The sequence below is a fragment of the Pituophis catenifer genome, unplaced genomic scaffold, assembly GCF_029215685.1.
Source record: "Pituophis catenifer annectens isolate HBS135680 unplaced genomic scaffold, rPitCat1.0.hap2 SCAF_3, whole genome shotgun sequence".
In the NCBI taxonomy this organism is placed as follows: domain Eukaryota; kingdom Metazoa; phylum Chordata; class Lepidosauria; order Squamata; family Colubridae; genus Pituophis; species Pituophis catenifer.
The window spans coordinates 38008897-38024043 of record NW_027256883.1 but is presented as its reverse complement, the minus strand read 5'-3'; the positions used below and the strand labels follow the sequence as shown (position 1 = coordinate 38024043).

Below are 15147 nucleotides of genomic sequence, written 5' to 3'. Positions count from 1 at the left end.
AGATTGGCTTAATGACTGCCTGTTTCACTTAACTGCAGTGATTCACTTAACAATCATGGCAAAAACGGTCATAAAATCAGGTTCAACTGATTTTTAACTGCCTTGCATAATAACAAAAAAATCTGGTCTAAATTGTGGTCGTAAGTCAAGGACTACCTATACTATAGTCTCATCTCCATCCCCCACCCTGGTAAAATAAGGTATGAGATTGTGTAGTGGCTACTCAATTAGAGATAACCAGCTTTAATTAATTGACGAACCATTGCAAGGACTGTCTCCTTCCCTAGGGCTTTTTCTTCTTTCAATATTATCCTCTTTGGTGTCCAGGCGACCCCGATTTTTTCTTCAATTATTATATATATTTCTCAAAATCCCTATCCCATTTTCTAATTATTAACAATGTATTTCAACTTACTCCATTTTTACTATGAATGCTTTCAACTCAATTAACCTTCCACCTCTTATTTTCTTTAATTCCTAATTTCTTATTTCCACATCAGTTAATTATTTCCATTTTTCTTCTTGTTATATCTTAAGTGTTGTATTTTTGTAGAGATATTTTTATGACTGTGATGCATTTTCCTATAAGTTTATTTATACTGCACATTATTTTGAACTTGTGAGATGCACCAGCCTAGAGAAGTCCAAGCAGAGTTCCAAAATTATGGAATTGAGTAACAAAATCACCCAATTCATTGGACAGTGTCCTGGCTAATAAATATTTTCCCATTGAGTAAAATGGTAAGTATGAGCAAAGAAAAAAGAAAAAAAAACTAACAATTTCATCTATAAAAGTTTTCATTCTCATAATAGGACAGATTGTTGGGGGCAATATGCTGACTCTGTAAACCACTTAGAGCTGTAAAGCACTGTGAAGTGGTATATAAGTCTAAGTGCTTAACTTATAGCTAGTGCTATAAGTTAGGCAGGGAGTTGCAACAAACACATCAGTGAGCTACGGATTGTTGATACATCCATTGTCTTGCCTGTCATACATCCTATTTAACCAACTTAAAGTAAATGTCAATTCTTAAAAATGAATGTCAACTCCAGTCAGAACTGAAGAAGCTTCTTGGATGAGAAGCGAAACATCTTCAAGGAAAAACAAAAAAAGTTGACTTAGTTATCAAGTTGCCTCTTAATAAAGCACCTTTGGGACAATTCTTAATAGCACCATTTTTTCTAACTACTTCAATTGAACTTCAAACAACTAGAAAATAGGCATGAGGTTACTTTAATTAAGAGTCAGCACTACTAATAATGCCTTCATTTTCTCTTAAAATGCAAGTGATCATACTATGTTATGATGGTCATACAATGCTTGTAAACTCTCACCTATTTGAATAGTTTCTTTGACACTGCACTTTTATTTGGAAAAGGCTATCCTAAGACAGGTAATCCTTGTTCAACAACCACTCATTTAGTGACCATTTAAATTTATGATGGTACTGAATGAATAGTACTCATGACTACTTCTCAAAGTTCCAAACATCGCAGTGGCACTTTGTAGTCCGGGCACTCACACCCGGCTTGTCTTTACAACATTGGAGTATCACATGATCACTATTTGCAACTTCTTTGCCAGCTTCCTGCAAGCAGAGCCAATGAGGAAGCCAGCAGGAGACTGTAAACAGTGATCAGGTGACATTCTCATTTAGCCAGCTGTGGTGATTCCCTTAACAATAGCAACCGTTGTGCAGGTATGAAATTGTGCTTTATGACCACATTGCTTTACAAAGGAAATTCCAGTGCCAATTACTGTTGTTAAACGAGGATTGCCTGAAATATTTTTGTTCAGTATTTTCTTGTGTCACAAGTTGGCTTACAATGGTAAAATCCTGTGCAATTAAATATATATATATATATTTATAAACCTTAGGATCTAAAATCACAAGCCAGTTATTTATAAAATAAAAAGTTTATTAAGGTTAAGGTGCCCCAAGTTGAATTCAGCTTATGTTGACTATATGGATACAACCATGCAAGAAAGAAAATACATAAATGCAATTCTGAAGAATTCAATAAAATCAACTCGGGGAAAAGCTTGAAAGAAAAAAATCAATCTTCAGAGTGCATATATTTTGGGGATCATGCAACAATTATCACTAGGCGGAGGAGGATACTTAGGAGGAAAAAGGAATAACCGTAGTTTTGTTATACACAAAACTTAATACTGAATGCCATTTATTTTTCAGCATCTTATGCTTTCCATATTGGAATGAACGTTTTAAGGAATGATAAGAAGAGCTTCCAATCACTAGTGACTTTAACACACCAGTTTTTCCAAAGACAGAGTTGTACATCTGTGGAGACGTTGCTGGCAACTGTCAAAATCTTCCTCCTTTTCCCACCCCCTTCCATACCGAACACAAGAATGTGGTTCTCTCACTCATGTAGGCCGTCACCTGTCTAAATCTGTCCTTGTGACAGAGGCATATATGGAGAAAGTGAGTCTGGCAGCCAATTGCATTCTGCTTCTAAAATAAACTCCGCTCCTTTTGCTCTCCATTAAAACAATGTCCTCCAGGGAAAGATTTTTCAAAGGACATTTGATCTTGCCAGCTTCGGAATTCTTTTGAGCGACCTAACCCGGAAGCAGCCTGATTCTGAGCCTATGAGCCTTGAAATCGCCAGGAGATGAGCGCTACTCTGAATTATAAGTCTTTTTCTAAAGAGCAGCAAACTATGGATAACTTGGAGAAACAGCTTATTTGTCCCATCTGTTTGGAAATGTTTACTAAGCCAGTGGTTATCCTTCCATGTCAGCACAACCTCTGTAGAAAATGTGCCAGCGATATCTTCCAGGTATGTTGATTTAAACATTTAAGCCTCCAATTAACATTATATCTAGCTTAGTGATCTCATACTAAGATCTCATACTAAAATCAGGAGAATATTACAGTGTTGGTTTAATTACCAGGATTTTATTTAAATAAGGAAAAAATTAATTAGAGGAAAAGTTGTTTGTTATTTATCTTATGTGTGATTTTGGATCCCTTGCATTTGGAAATGTCCCTTTTATTTATATGAACTGAACTGTTATTTCAAGTATTTAGAGCTATTAACACATAAACTCATTCCTGTTGTTCCTCAACACCTCTAAAAATGGCAAATTTCTCTCTAGCTTACTTTGTCATATTATTAGCTTCCAAGCATTGAACAAAATGATACTGAAACTTATTTATCTTTTTTTCCCTACTTTTTCGAGATTTGACCTCATGTGAAGTCCAGCAATACCATAACAGTGACTACATTAATACATTAGATCATACCTTAAGTAGATGGTGTGATAGATATCTTGTGATGTGCAGAATGATTGAGAAATAATATACAATTAGCTTTACAACTTTGTTTTACTGCTTGGCAAGAACAGGCCTCCAATCCATATCTTCCAATCAGAGGAGGTACCACTGTGGCTTCAGGAGGTCGATTTCGCTGCCCCTCCTGTAGACATGAAGTAGTTCTTGATAGGCATGGAGTGTATGGCCTTCAAAGAAATCTGCTGGTGGAAAATATAATTGATATATACAAACAGGAATCTTCCAGGTAATTAACAATTTTTATCTTTGAACGATCATTTAACAATCCCATTTAACTTAGTGATGTTTGCCTTTGAAATGCATGGAATTAGACTTCTCAAGAGTCAAAAGTTCAGAGAATTCTGGAAAATTCAGGCCTGGGAGTTTTAATGCTAAGCAGTTATGAAGAGAAAATTGTAATAAGTAACAACAGCAGTCTGCATCAGGTCTTTCTAACTGCCCAAGAATAATTCTAGACACTAAGTTTTGTTTGCTATTATTATGTGTCCTATAGGCCTATCTTGCCCAGCACTTCTTTTTAGAGGATCCTTTTAAAAAGCTAAAGCTTAATAACAGCAAAAAGAGACCTAATATGGTAATTTTAAAAGACAGTGTGCAGACATTAAGCATTGAGAGAAGGGAGGGGAAAGGAGGATTCCTAGAGGAAGAGTCAGTAGAAAATAGGATTTAAGGATGTTGTCTCCTTGTTCAACAGCTACATAAAGATAATTACTTTTGATATTAGTTTTGTATATGAGTCTTCACTTTATTCTGCTGTATTACTGGCCTGGGTCTCAGTCTGTAAAGAACTTAAGGTCACTTTACTTCAGACATTTTAACCAGGGTAGTTTGATATCTATTCCTTGAGTTTAAGATCAAGTAAAATATCTTGTGCTCAGATATGATTTAAAAAACGGTCATTATATGAATGGTATGTATCAAATAAGATCGTGCTACCTAAGACAATTATATAGGATGGAATAGTAAATTGGTCATGCTAAATGATTTCTTTCTTTGAAGTTTAAATCAAATATGTAATTTGATATGTAATAATTTATAAACATAGTGATGTGATGGTTGTCTATTACTGTTATAATTAGTTCAAAGCAATATAATAGACATTACATGAAAGACTTATTCTGAATGAATTCTATCATGAAAACAAGGTCTATTGATTCTTCAGCAAAAAATTATCTTTGTGCTTTTATTAACTACATTATAAAATGATTTATTCAAATGAATCACACTGTTGCAAATGATGAAAGTCCATAAAACTAAACAGTTTGCTTAATTTCAGAATGTGTATTGTGGGTCTTGCTTTTAGAACGGTTTCTTTAATATGCATGTCTAATAGACTCTGTATAGTAAGGAGATGTGGTGGAATGTACTCTGGCTTCCTGGGAGAGAGGGGTTGTGAGAAAGAAAGTTAAGGCAGCTCCGCCCTAGCAATTCTCAGAGTATATCTTTAATGATGTGAGTAGTTGCTTTGGTTTGGCAAGGTTTCTGTCTGTAGGTGAAGAACAATAAAGGAAACTGCTTAGAAGAGACCTGGGCATTTTATGGCCCATGGACCACATCCGGCGGTTGGTAATGGCTCAGGGAGTTGGGCACTGACCAGATATTAATGTATTCTTTGCATTCTACTATTAATCTGACAGAAAGGAAGATTGTGATGTCTGATTGGTTTATGCCATCCCATATCGTTGTCTGAATTTGAACTTCTTCCCCTGTTCAAACTGAGCTTTGTGATTGATGGGGAATGAGGTGGAACTGCTGCTGATATGGAAGCGGCCTTAGACTTCCCTTAGGTGGAAGATGCTTTAAGCTACTACCCACAACTGTATTAAAAATGTTTTATATTGGTGCTTTAGTATAAGGAGGCATATTATTGGGGATATTTGCCAAGTAACTTTTACAGAAAACCGGCTTTTAACTTTTCATAAAGGTATTTCCAAATATTCATGTCCTTTCCATTTTTTGCTCCATTAGAAGATCACTTGTTTTAAATACATTATTTGTGGTATTTTTCAACCTGCCAGTCTTTTACATTTTTAATGAGAAAAATTCATTTAGATCAGTGGAATTTTTTCCTCTGTGTGTGTGTGTGTGTGTGTGTGTGTGTGTGTGCGCGCACACACACACACACACACACACACACAGACAATCTCCCTCTCATGATGGAAACATTTTTATGTATCATACACATACAGTAATAAACAGATAGAGCTTTAATTGCATTGTCATGGCCGCCATCTTCACCTTTTTGACAATACCCTGCAGACACCCTGATAATTTCATATCCCCAGAAATCTTTCTATTCTCAGGGCCCTTATTTCGTTATATTGCATCCTGTTCTGTTGGGGAGAGACCGATTGTTGGTCTCTACCCACACTTGCATGCAGGTTGTCACAGATTCAGTTCCTAACATCTTCATTGAAAAGAATCAGTTGGATAAAACTGTTTAGTGGTGGTTAAGGAGCTGGCCTAGAAACCAGGAGACTGTGAGTTCTAGAGTTGTTGTGGGGGAAATAGGAGGAGGAAGGAATATTATATATGCCACCTTATTATTAATGTAACAAAAGCAGAATAAATACCTAGTAAATAAAGAAAATAATAGGAATTTGTTTGCTCCCCTATGAACCCAGAGAGCTGCTATCAGTCTCATACTTACCTTCCAAACAGAGAAATATTCTTATCTGCCTCTTTGATTTGATCTTTAGTTTTTAAATCGTTTTGGTTTGGATTTGCTTTTTTCTCCTAAATTAATTCCATTCACAGGCCTGAAAGAAAAACTGAGCAGCCAATGTGTGAAGAACATGAAGATGAGAAAATTAATATTTATTGCCTGAATTGTGAAGTGCCCACCTGTTCCATGTGCAAAGTTTTTGGTGCTCATAAAGACTGTCAGGTTGCTCCCCTCTCGAATGTGTACCAAAGGCAGAAGGTAAAAAAACAAGCAAAAATCTTTCTTTTTTTAATGGCTTCTCATTTAGAGAATTAATAGCTCTCCTGTTTATAAAATTAAGTTATCAGAATGCTTTACTGAAAGTACATAATTATTTTCCACTGAAGTTATCTTGTTTAGATCTTAGGTCCTTGAAGGATTTTTTTTTTTAATCTACTCAATCTGTTGCTCCAGCTGGCAGGCACACAACTACCATTAATGTGAAATATTTGAGCCTATGCTGCCATTCCAAATATGGTGCCTTGAAGAGGTAATAGACTGAAACTCTCAATATCACAAATAATCACGATGGGGAAAAAGTGAAGTTTTGCTTGAGGAATTTCCAAGCTAATTCAAATTTTTGCCAGACGAACCACTGTATGTTATTGCTGTACACATGCCCCATGCCATATAATCAATCCAAATGGTTATTGGAGAAATGTTCTAACTTCATGGCTTCCAAATTGGTCTGGTATCATAGAAGTATTTCTTTATGTTTTTCACATAATTGCTGTCATGTATTTAGTATCCTTATAATAAATACCTAATTTCTTCCATCTTTGTTCCCTATGAAACTAAACTCTTTGCATCAATTTCATTTCCATATTAAATGCAACTCACCATAAGCATCAATTCTTAATCCTAACAGCACCAAAATAATGAAATATGTATCATAACATCAAAAAGGAGACCTTTACACACCTTTTTTTGTGTTTGTATTGCAACATCACATACAATACAAATACTGTACATAATGGACAGTGTCACAATGTTATGCCATACATTTTACCACTTTCCCCCACTACACATCCCTTCCAATGGATGCCTATATAGCCCACAACCAAATATCTTCTGGAGGGTTTCTTCAGATGGCCAAAATCTGCAATATGGTGGGCACAGCATTGCAATCAAAGCCTACCCCATTTGCAGCAGCAATGAATTTGTATACAAAAAGGGTGGGGCTTCTACCAAAACACAACACCCACCAATTTTCAGATTTTAATCATACCCCTAAGGGATGCGGTGGCTCAGTGGCTAAGACCCTGAGCTTGTCGATCGAAAGGTCGGCAGTTCAGCGGTTCGAATCCCTAGTGCCATGTAACGGGGTGAGCTCCCAATACTTGTCCCAGCTTCTGCCAACCTAGCAGTTCGAAAGCACGTAAAATATGCAAGTAGAAAAATAGGGACCACCTTTGGTGGGAAGGTAACAGCATTCCATGCGCCTTTGGCATTTAGTCATGCCAGCCACGTGACCACAGAGACGTCTTCGGACAGTGCTGGCTCTTCAGCTTTGAAACGGAGATGAGCACTGCTCCCTAGTGTCGGGAATGACTAGCACATATGTGTGAGGGGAACCTTTACCTTTAATCATACCCCAAAGATGCACACAACTCCTCCATCAGTGAGTTTCCCTGACATTTCAGACTAACATAGTCTGCATCAGTGGAACTGCTATTTATCTTTTCACAATGTTCCTAAATGTGACATGAAAGCAGTATGAACAGTAGATTGCAGATGTTTTAAAATTTTCACTGATAGTCTTAAGCGCTAGCAATATACATGTAGTCTCTCAGTCTTTATCAAATTGAAGTCTGGGTGCCACTACATTTGTCCCACCCACTCCTGGCCAGTTGTTGTTGACCACAGTCTTTTTAATTATATTTGATTACTTTTGTTTTTCTTCTACTCTGAAATATTATTAGTCTGAATCTAGCATTCTTTAAAAAGTTATATCCAATTATATTCAATCTTTAATTTCAGATTCTGGCTTTTATTCTGAAGATGCCTCTATCTGCAAACCAATATATTTCTGTCTGTCTGTCTTTTATTGTTTTTTAATTATTAAGATTTTTTTTTTATTTTGCCAATAATTTCTTGGACATGGAATAGAAAAGTTCAGTGATGCTCCCAGAATCCTTTGCTGCCATCTGTTAAAGGTCTATTTATTTTTAACACAGCATTCATGAAACAGCTGTTTATATGGAATATCCTCATGAGAAATGCAACACAATTTCTTGAAAGCCTTGCTGAGGCTGCCATGATACAGAGCCAGTTTATAAGAAGAGCTTTTGGAAGAAGCCCATTATTTTATTTGTCAATATTAAAGCTGAGTACTTGTTTATTAGGTTGCAAAAAAACCCTGTGTTTTTTTCAGCCTGATAAACATTAAACTCCTATTCTGAAACAACACATGAAAAATAGTACTTAGAAAAAGTATCTAAATAGAAAGTGTTATACTTATGCATATCAATCACTCGATTTCCTGCCACAGATGACAAGAAATACCTCTACATTGTGAATATATAGAAGCTATTGTTATTGTATGTTTATAGTAAAATTTACTGTTGTATGTTTGTTCCAATAATCACAGGAAACAATATGAAAAGATCAGAGGACAGAATAATTAACATGAAACTGTGTAAAATATTTTTAGTGGGAGAATTAAATCATGCAAATCAGTTTTTGATATGAAAAGAAAAAAACCTCAGTTAAATAAATTTGTTTTAATAACTTCATCTTTTGCGAAAGTATTATATTCAGCAATTTTATTTATGAGGAATTTTGAAAATTAGGTTGTATCTCCTTAAATAAAATATATGCTTTTTTAGTACCCTTTTAGGAAAGTTGTTATGATTATAAAGTTAAAGAATTAGATTACTACAATGCTTTATATCTTCTCAAAGTTTATTTTATATCGCAGTCTGAACTTAGTGATGGGATCGCTGTGCTCGTGGGAAGTAATGACAGAGTACAAGGAATTGTAACTCAGCTGGAGGAAACCTGCAGAACAGTTGAAGTAAGCAAACACTATTTTGATACCATTAAACCAAATTACTATTATTATTATCTTCACAACAATTTGAAATCATAGCTGCCAGTTCTTTTAACTGGCGCTGGCCTTCATATGCATCAAGATCTCCCCAAGAACATTGTAATGTACTATATAATAATATATTTACAGTATTTACAGGTAATAAGAGCTACAGGTTTGTGACTGGGAAGCTTAAAAGTAGTATTTTGTTTTTGTTCCAATGTAGTCATCCATATGGTGTGTAGATGAGGAATTCCACAGTTTTAGGTTGCATAGGTCTTTCTTTCTGAGAAAGAGTTCTTACTGCTCAAAACCCATTCTACACAACTTCCACAAATGTTGTCTAGAGCCACCAGCCTTCTGGAACCAGTAGGCATTTTTGAAATTTTTAGTCTCTGGGATAGGTGTCTGCTGCACTAATAAACCAGGCCAGGAAATCAACTCCACAGAGAACCTTGCAAGTTGGATTGTGCTGTACCTCCTCCCCCTCCTTATATTTCAATGAATCAAGACAACCTCTGATTCACTGGAAACATTCTCTTGTTTCTTGAGACTTGAAAAATGTTTCAACCCATTGGTGAAATCCAAATTTTTTTACTACCGGTTCTGTGGGCGTGGTTTGGTGGGCGTGGTTTGGTGAGCGGGCAGGGGAAGGATACTGCAAAATCTCCATTCCCATCCCACTCTGTGGCCAGCCAGAGGTGGTATTTGCCGGTTCTCCGAACTGCTTAAAATTTCCGCTACTGGTTCTCCAGAACCTGCTGGATTTCACCCCTGTTTCAACCCCTTTTGCTGACCTGAAGCACTAAGATCCATGAACCTATCTTCCTTGCTCTCTATAATATGGTATGTGCATCCATGAAAAGCTAGCAAGCATAGGGATTTGCAAGCTTCTGCTGCTTTCATCATAATGACAAAGGCAGAACTGCTTTGCAAAGCTCAGCTCTTCTGGATGTGAAAGCGACATCAGAACCTGTTTTTCTCAGACTGACCACTTGCCCTGTAAGCCCACAGACACCACTGCTTCCAAAGGGATTGTCCCACTTCCCAGTCACAAAATAGCTGACGTGGAGGAGATAACCAGTTACAGGATATTGTTAAAGAGAATGCTATTTGACACCCATTTAGTACTTCCCCATTCTCTTTTTTTTCACTTCCTATTTTTAGTTTTTTGGGCAAACAGACCAAGTACCAGACCACAACCGCCCATAATTATTTTTTTTGCTAAAAATTCCTTGGGTTTGAAGGGAAAAAAAAGCAAAAAAACACATTTATGGAAATGTTATCCCCAAATGATAGATTTAAATGAAAAAAAAAATGAGGTAAAGAATGCTTATATCTCAATATGTCATTCTAATTTGCAAAAAATCCATCAGAGTCCTTTCCGTAATCAGCACGTACGAGAGGAAATAATGTAACAAACATAGTTCAAAATTGCTGAAATTTCTGAGCCAAGGAATGTATGAAAATATTAGCACTTAAAAGTTAAGACGTCACACATTGCAAGTATGCATAAAGGAAGTCTACATATTGCAAAGATGAAATGTGTTGGTATCAGGAGTTTGCAGACCATAGCAAGCCTTTCAAGTACCTTCACGGTAAGAATTAAACTCTCTCCAAAGGAGAGATACTGTAATATTGAAGTTTTAGCAACTTAAGACTCTTCCTTACAGTCAAGCTTAATCCTTGAGATGGCAGAAACCTATTTGGACATAAAACTATATTGACATAAAAATTGCTACTCCCAGTGATGATCTGTACTATCTTAGAAACAATCCCAACAAACTGTGTTGTCTATTTACGGTGTACCAAGCATTGCCATATTTCACTGGCTTTGTTTTTCTCTCTTCCTACCAAATGTCAGGAGCTGGCAAGAAAACATTCATCATTCATTTTCCTTAACATGGAATAGAATGTGGAGGGAAGAAAAGAAAGACAAGTTTTAACAGATGTCTAGACTGTTAGGTTTAGCCCTCTGCCAAAATATGGTCTGGCTTTCTACAAGTGCTTTCTGTGGCTGTGTTCAAAGCAGCCCAATTCCCAGCTGATATTCAGAAGAGCACTAAGTGCATGCTGAAAAGTAACCCAGGCAAAGATGACATTGTGATGGGAGTTGTGTTGGAAAATAGCAGAAAGAGAACCAGATCTGCCTCACCATTCACCGTGTAGTCCCTGCTATGGCACCACCACTATTAGCTGTTTTTCAAGGTGGCTTATGTTTCAGAGACCAAGTCAGTGGTGGGTTGCTACCAGTTCGCCCCGGATCAGATGAACCGGTAGCGGTGGTGGCTGGAGACTCTGCCCACCCGCCTGGATGCTTCTGCACAGAAGTGTCGCGTGCGTGCACCCACGAGCGAACCGGTAGCGATGGGTTTTGAAACCCACCCCTGGACCATGTACAGTTAGTGAAAATTCAATTTGAAACAAGTGAATTGTTCCTCTGCTTAAAGCAGAATAGTTCTGGAAGACAATGCCCACGAATGGGATGGGAGGCCTAACAGGAGAATCTAAATAACCAATAGCTGTTGGGCTGATCCACCTTTTTGGGATCACCAGATTGCACTATTGATAGCATGGTAATAGAAGTGCATAAAGTTTTACCAACTTATCTTAGAATAAGGTGAAAAAAGGCACTGATAGCACTAAGGAGATTTAATGCCACTTCAGATGTGGTCTAAGAATCAAATGAACACAACAGTAAAAAGCAGAATACTGATACATCTCTGTGCCATAATTAGACGCAAACAAAGAAAGGTTCTTAAATAAATTCAAAGCCTTTGCTAAACGTTTTACAAAACAATCCAATAGGAAGTAGAAGCAATCACCAAGACTGATATTATATCTTTTCAATAATGACTTACTTATATATAATTCCCACTTTCACCAAATGCTCTCCAAATCTAATCTGAGAAGTGCAGATTCTCATAAATCCTTTCATTTTCATAGCATTCAATAAATTTAGCATCCATATATGGTATTTTGGAAAACAGCCTTCATTATGTTTTCCATGTTTTGTTTTCTTTATTTTTGTTATCTTTCTTTATTTAGAAAGGCAATACCCCAAACGTCTAACGTGTTTGTACAACAGAATGATTTTACCAATTAAGAATTCAAAGTGCAAGACTGTTTAAATATAATTAATGAAAAACTGAAAACATGAATATAAGAAGGTTATATTTAAAAACATCAAATCAACAGGAAACACATTTTTCTGTTCAACAAAAAGCAATACATTAAAGCAAAACAATCTCACAAGGACACATCTTTCATAGTCTGTGTGAGCCAAAGAAACTCTTTTTCTTAATTCCAACTAACTTTGTGTCCCTCAATAATACAACATAAAGATCACAGCCTTTCTTCTCTCTATAGCAGTGATGGCTAACCTTTTTGCCATCGCATGGGGGGGTTGCATGTGCATGTGCCCACACCCATAATTCTATGCGCCCTGCCCCGTGGATGTGCACATGATCCTCCACACACTACCCTGCTCCTGGCATGCAATGGCTCAGTAGGCTCTTTTTTCTCTCTCACCTGGCTCCAGAGCCTCTCTAGGAGTCTGGGGAGGGCGAAAACGGCCTTCCCCACCCCACCCCGGAGGCCCTTCGGAGGCCAGAAACGGCCCATTTGCTAACTTCCGGTGAGACTGGAAGTTGACAAATGGGCCGTTTTTGGCCTCTGGAGGGCCTCCGGAGTGTGTGTGGGGAAGGCCGTTTTCGCCCTCCCCAGACTCCTAGAGAGGCTCTGGAGGCTGGGGACAGCAAAAACCTGGCCTTCCGGTCCCACTGGAAGTTGGCAAACGGGCTGTTTCTGGCCTCCAGAGGGCCTCCGGGGGAATGGGAAAGGCCATTTTTGCCCTCCCCAGACTCCTAGAAAGGTTCTGGAGCCAGGTGAGAGAGAAAAATGGGTCTTCCCCACAGCCTGTTTCCCTACTTCTGGTGGGCCCAGAAGGCTCGAAAATCAGCTGGCCGGTGCGTGCATGTGCGCCGGAGTTGAGCTCACATGCCCACTGATATGGCTATGTGTGCCACCTTTGGCACGCATGCCATAGGTTTGCCATCACAGCTCTATAGTAACAGCTTAAATATTTTTCTTAACTTCATATAATGTTTGTGCCCATTAGACACCAATGTGATCTTTAAATCAAACAGTGACTTGGAACTTAAATACAATCCTTTTCCTATTGAGTAAAAATGCAACCTTTCTATCCCCATCTGGAACAGATAGGATATTTTATGACCTTTCTTAAATTGGCTTGCTGAAAACCTTAAATAAGGCATAGCTATTAAAATAGTCTGATTATTCCCTTGCAAAAGCAAAGTATATCTTACTAAACTATATTTAGTTCTGGAAATTTTCACAGGGTTTTTTAGTGTTCAATTTATGGAAAGGGAAAACTTATTTCAGGGTATTTAAAGTGGCAAAACTGTATGACGTACCTGGAAAGTAATCATATTTCAAAAGACATAGCCAAGACAAAGCCATCATTGGAGCCTAAGGAAAAATATTTTGATTTAGTTTAACAGTATGTAATTACATTGTATTAAATTAGTTAAATACAATTATCAGAATTACTTCTCAAGATTCCAATATCTTCTATTACATTATAATGTAATAGAAGATATTGGAATCTAGGGAAGTAATTCTAAAGTAATTTTAATAATTTACAAATTACATTACATTATTATTTAATTGTAAACATTGTAAATGGCAATGTTTTGAGGGGGTTGGGAAAATTTGCAAGTCACCCTGAAAATTTTTAGTATAAACATTTACTTTAAAGGCTATTACAGTTCATATTTTTAGAATATTTATTCTAAAATTAAAATGATCTTGATGCTTAAATAGAAATGTTTAGAGCTCTACCATCAGCGTTTGAAAAAAGTTTCATTATTATTGCTTATTATGAGGCAAATTTAATTGGGTGTTAGTTTGGAATGTTCAAAACTCAAAATTCCCTCTTTGTTCATATCACCTTCGTAATTTGTCTCAATCCATGAAGTTTGTTGGCTTCTACAAGATACTGTGAACGGTTTTAAGAAAATAAAAAGCTTTTTCAGTGCAGAGGCATTTCCCTCAATTTATAGAAATAAAAACAGATGCAGTCGACATAATTCTTTTAACACAAAGCTAATGATTCATTCACAGGAATGCTGCAAAAGGCAGAAGGAGCAACTATGTGAAAAATTTGATTATTTGTATGCAATATTGGAAGAACGAAAAAGTGAGATGACACAAATAATCACTCGGAGCCAAGAGGAGAAATTGGAACATGTCCGGTCTCTGATAAAAAAGCATGCAGATCATTTAGAGATAGTATCAAAACTGGTGGAATCAGGCATCCAATTTATGGAAGAGCCAGAAATGGCTCTATTTTTACAGGTATGTTGCAGAAAAGTTTTTAAAAATGGGAATATATCATCATTCATCTTCTAATTAAACCTTCCCTTGTGCTAAATCTCTCACAGGAAAATGTCTTTTCCATAGCATTTTCCTTAGCATTCCTTAGCACTATGTAAAGTACCATTTGAGTGTCCATCATGTACTTCTCAAACGTTTTATAGAATATCTACCTGTGTAGTACTTTTCCATATTCAATCTAAAAATTGTATTTTTGTCCATCCCATATAGGATTTATGGTACTTTCTTAAACTGGGAGAAAATAGCTAAAGAGACAGTACTTACAGGGAAATATATTTTTCAAAATGAAAAACAAAAGATATGTATTTGAGATGACATTTATCCTAGGGTTATTAAATGAAGATAATAAAAACCCTTTTCTAACATAATACAGCATACTGTATAGGGAAATAATTAGATTATATTATGTTTTATGTCAAAGTGACCCAATTTTCCCCCAACATTAAGTTTAAATTTGAATTTTAATTGATAATAGAATTTTCTCCTGAACAGTTTATAATCCAATCTGCAGAATCAGATGTTTCTTATTTAATTAGAATTTCCTACTTTGTGAATATCATCTTCAAGTTCCTTCAGATTTTGCAAAGAGTGTACATATTAAAGCATGTATTTTTATTTTTAGCTGGGAGCTCTCCCAAACCAGAAAGTTAGAATTTGATAATTCATTCTGTTAA

General features: G+C 36.6%; 1 protein-coding gene across 2 annotated transcripts in view; it reads left to right on the top strand.

Annotated features, from left to right (window-relative positions):
- The first annotated feature begins 2509 nt into the window (after positions 1-2509).
- Positions 2510-15147, top strand: part of TRIM55 (tripartite motif containing 55) — a 43174-nt gene continuing 30536 nt past the window's right edge. For both annotated transcript variants that reach the window (XM_070940514.1, XM_070940515.1), the window contains exons 1-5: positions 2510-2805; positions 3374-3546; positions 6078-6243; positions 8945-9040; positions 14201-14434. In XM_070940514.1, the coding sequence (XP_070796615.1) occupies positions 2638-2805; positions 3374-3546; positions 6078-6243; positions 8945-9040; positions 14201-14434 (837 nt within the window). In that variant the 5' untranslated portion in view covers positions 2510-2637. The remainder of the gene's footprint in view (positions 2806-3373; positions 3547-6077; positions 6244-8944; positions 9041-14200; positions 14435-15147) is intronic.